Source organism: Daktulosphaira vitifoliae, unplaced genomic scaffold, assembly GCF_025091365.1.
Source record: "Daktulosphaira vitifoliae isolate Bord-2020 unplaced genomic scaffold, ASM2509136v1 Scaffold_1152, whole genome shotgun sequence".
NCBI lineage: Eukaryota > Metazoa > Arthropoda > Insecta > Hemiptera > Phylloxeridae > Daktulosphaira > Daktulosphaira vitifoliae.
Genome location: NW_026100712.1, coordinates 1 through 2,615, shown reverse-complemented (window position 1 = coordinate 2,615; position 2,615 = coordinate 1). Strand labels below are relative to the sequence as shown.

Here is a 2,615-nt window from a genome sequence, read left to right as displayed (position 1 = left end):
TGAAAATTTCAAACCTTTAAAGCCAAAATTAAACCCTTAATTTTACTATATCAGGTTTCTACAATTTTTTAAATAATGATAAAAAAAATTTAGATTCAAAGTTGTTAGAAAACTGAGTGGTAATCTGCACAATTGATTGAAAAAAATAATGAAGTGATTCCTCAACTCTGCCTCAAGTTCTATTTTTATTAGTAAAGAGTAAAATAAAATAATTTTTGAAGATGTAGACATAAGGGATGAATATAAAAATATTTCACCATTAATAAATTCATTTGTATTACTCAAATTAAATAAAACAAAAATTTAAAATAAAAATGACCAATAAGTATGAAAATTATTAGACAACTATTATTTTTTAACTTAAAACCAACCATTGCAAATATCACCGTCAGCTAGAGGTCTCATATCCGGTATTCCATGGCAAATAACTTCATTAACAGAAGTACAACATGACTTTGGATATTTATAATAATTCAGTGGTGATGGATAACATTCACGTACAACACACGCTTCATGAACAATTCTATCTATTTCATCAGTTAAAACCCCAATTCCAATAATAGAAGCAACTTCATCTAAAACTTCACGGCCAAGCTACAAAATTGATTAATTAAAATGCATAGTTATTTTAACATCAATAACAAATTTTGTGATAAGCTACTAACAAATTAGACAAAATATAATTTAAATTGAATTTTATAATGAATTCAAAATTTAAGCTAATATTTTAAGTATAAATTATTCATATCTAAAAATCATTATTAAATAAAAAAATAAATGAATTCAATTAATGTTTTACAGGAAAAATTATTAAAAAAGGATTAGGTTGTTAATAAAAATTAAATGTTTTATTAGTAATTAAATAGCCTATTCAACAAAAACAAATATAAATAATAAATTGGATGAAATTTACCNGTAATTAAATAGCCTATTCAACAAAAACAAATATAAATAATAAATTGGATGAAATTTACCTAATACGTAAAAGTTTTTTTTTCTAAGTTGTCATGATTAAGTAATATAATTAGCTTTTGGAATAATAATAATATTATATTTAACATGTTTTTAATTTAAAAAGTTTCAATACATAGTATTATTATAACTCAATAATTATATATTTTTTATTACTACTGTTATTATTTTGAAAGATGAGTTTGTAGAAATGGAACAACAAGTTCAGAGGATAAATGATAATTAATTCAAAGATGGTTGGATGTAGAGATTGACACCAACACAATGTGTATTTAACTTGTTATATACTTATTTAATAAATAATATACTTAATAAACAAAAAATTAATAGAGCAAAAGCTATACAATTAAGTTTTTTGATAAGGCAAAAACAAGTATTAATTGTATGTAATTACAATAAATAGGATATTATAAGTTATATATATTTTGAGGTATATTTAATTCTAAACAAAACATCATGTTATTATATTGGCATATCAAACTCTGCTTAAACTTTTCAAATGTTATTCATATTTCTTGATTTATTAATATAAAATATTATAAATGACTTTTTTCAAATGTAATTAATAGGAAAATATTAACTTAAACTTAAAAATATTAATTACTAGCTAATGATTTGTTATTACCTTACAAGCAACTCTCATTTCTTCTATTTCTTCATCATTTAATACTTTAATATGAGAAGCAAGTTTAACCTGTTGTTCACTAATAGGAATACCCTCTGGATGATCAGCATAATCAGGTCTTGGTATATGATCAGGAACAGTTCGCGGTGAAGATGTTTTATAAGGACGTAAACTACCTAGAATAAATCTTCTAATGTAATTAATGCTGCTAATTCTTAGTAATTTTCTTAATACTAAATTGTACACAAACTTATTTTTACTGTGCATAGTTTTTAAGTACTTAACATGTGTTTATTAATTAAAGGTACTCTCTATCAATTTCAAGTATAGAACAAGAGTAACGAATCAAATAGTTAGGAAACATACTTACGTATGAAAATTAATCAAATTTTATTAAAATAAAATGAGAAAAAATATATTATTTTGTGTTAAATATTTTTTTATAACTTTAAAAATGTAATATTAGACATCACTAAATAAAATATATTACCTGTAAATGTATAGTCAGGCCATGGATTAAAAACTTCATCTGTACCATTTGTAACACCAGATTTACCCTCTGAAAATTATTTATTTTTTATTAAATTTCTAACAACTTCTTTTTGATGTTGTCTAAAATAACTTACGTGCAACTTTATGAAGAATTTTGTGAGTTGGCCAACTATTTTTGAAACATTGCTAAAAAAAAAAAAAATAAGAATAAGAACAAATAAAATAAATACTAATAAAAATTATTATTTATTCCTCAAATTATTTAGTAATTAATTTAAAAACATTTTGATATTTTGTTTGTTTTTAACTATATTAGAAAATGATTTATGGAATATAAAAATATAGAATAAAAATAGAAAAGTTTATATTTCTTGTAAGCCAATGATATATTACATATTTAGACATATTAATTTTGGACACCATTTTATAGTATTTCAACATTTTCAATCAATATTAACACTAAAAGCAATAAATATGTAAAATTGATCTCCTGAAAAATAAATCATATTTTTCTCATGCCAGTATT

General features: G+C 21.9%; 1 protein-coding gene across 1 annotated transcript; it reads right to left on the bottom strand.

Annotated features, from left to right (window-relative positions):
- Positions 1 to 345: 345 nt before the first annotated feature.
- On the bottom strand, positions 346 to 2,275 carry LOC126909753 (methionine aminopeptidase 1-like; the record flags this gene model as incomplete). The annotated part of the gene is made up of 4 exons (XM_050692183.1): positions 346 to 594; positions 1,598 to 1,773; positions 2,088 to 2,156; positions 2,224 to 2,275. Coding segments are annotated over 4 exons (531 nt in total), but the record flags the coding sequence as incomplete, so codon positions are not given.
- Between the last annotated feature and the right edge of the window lie 340 nt (positions 2,276 to 2,615).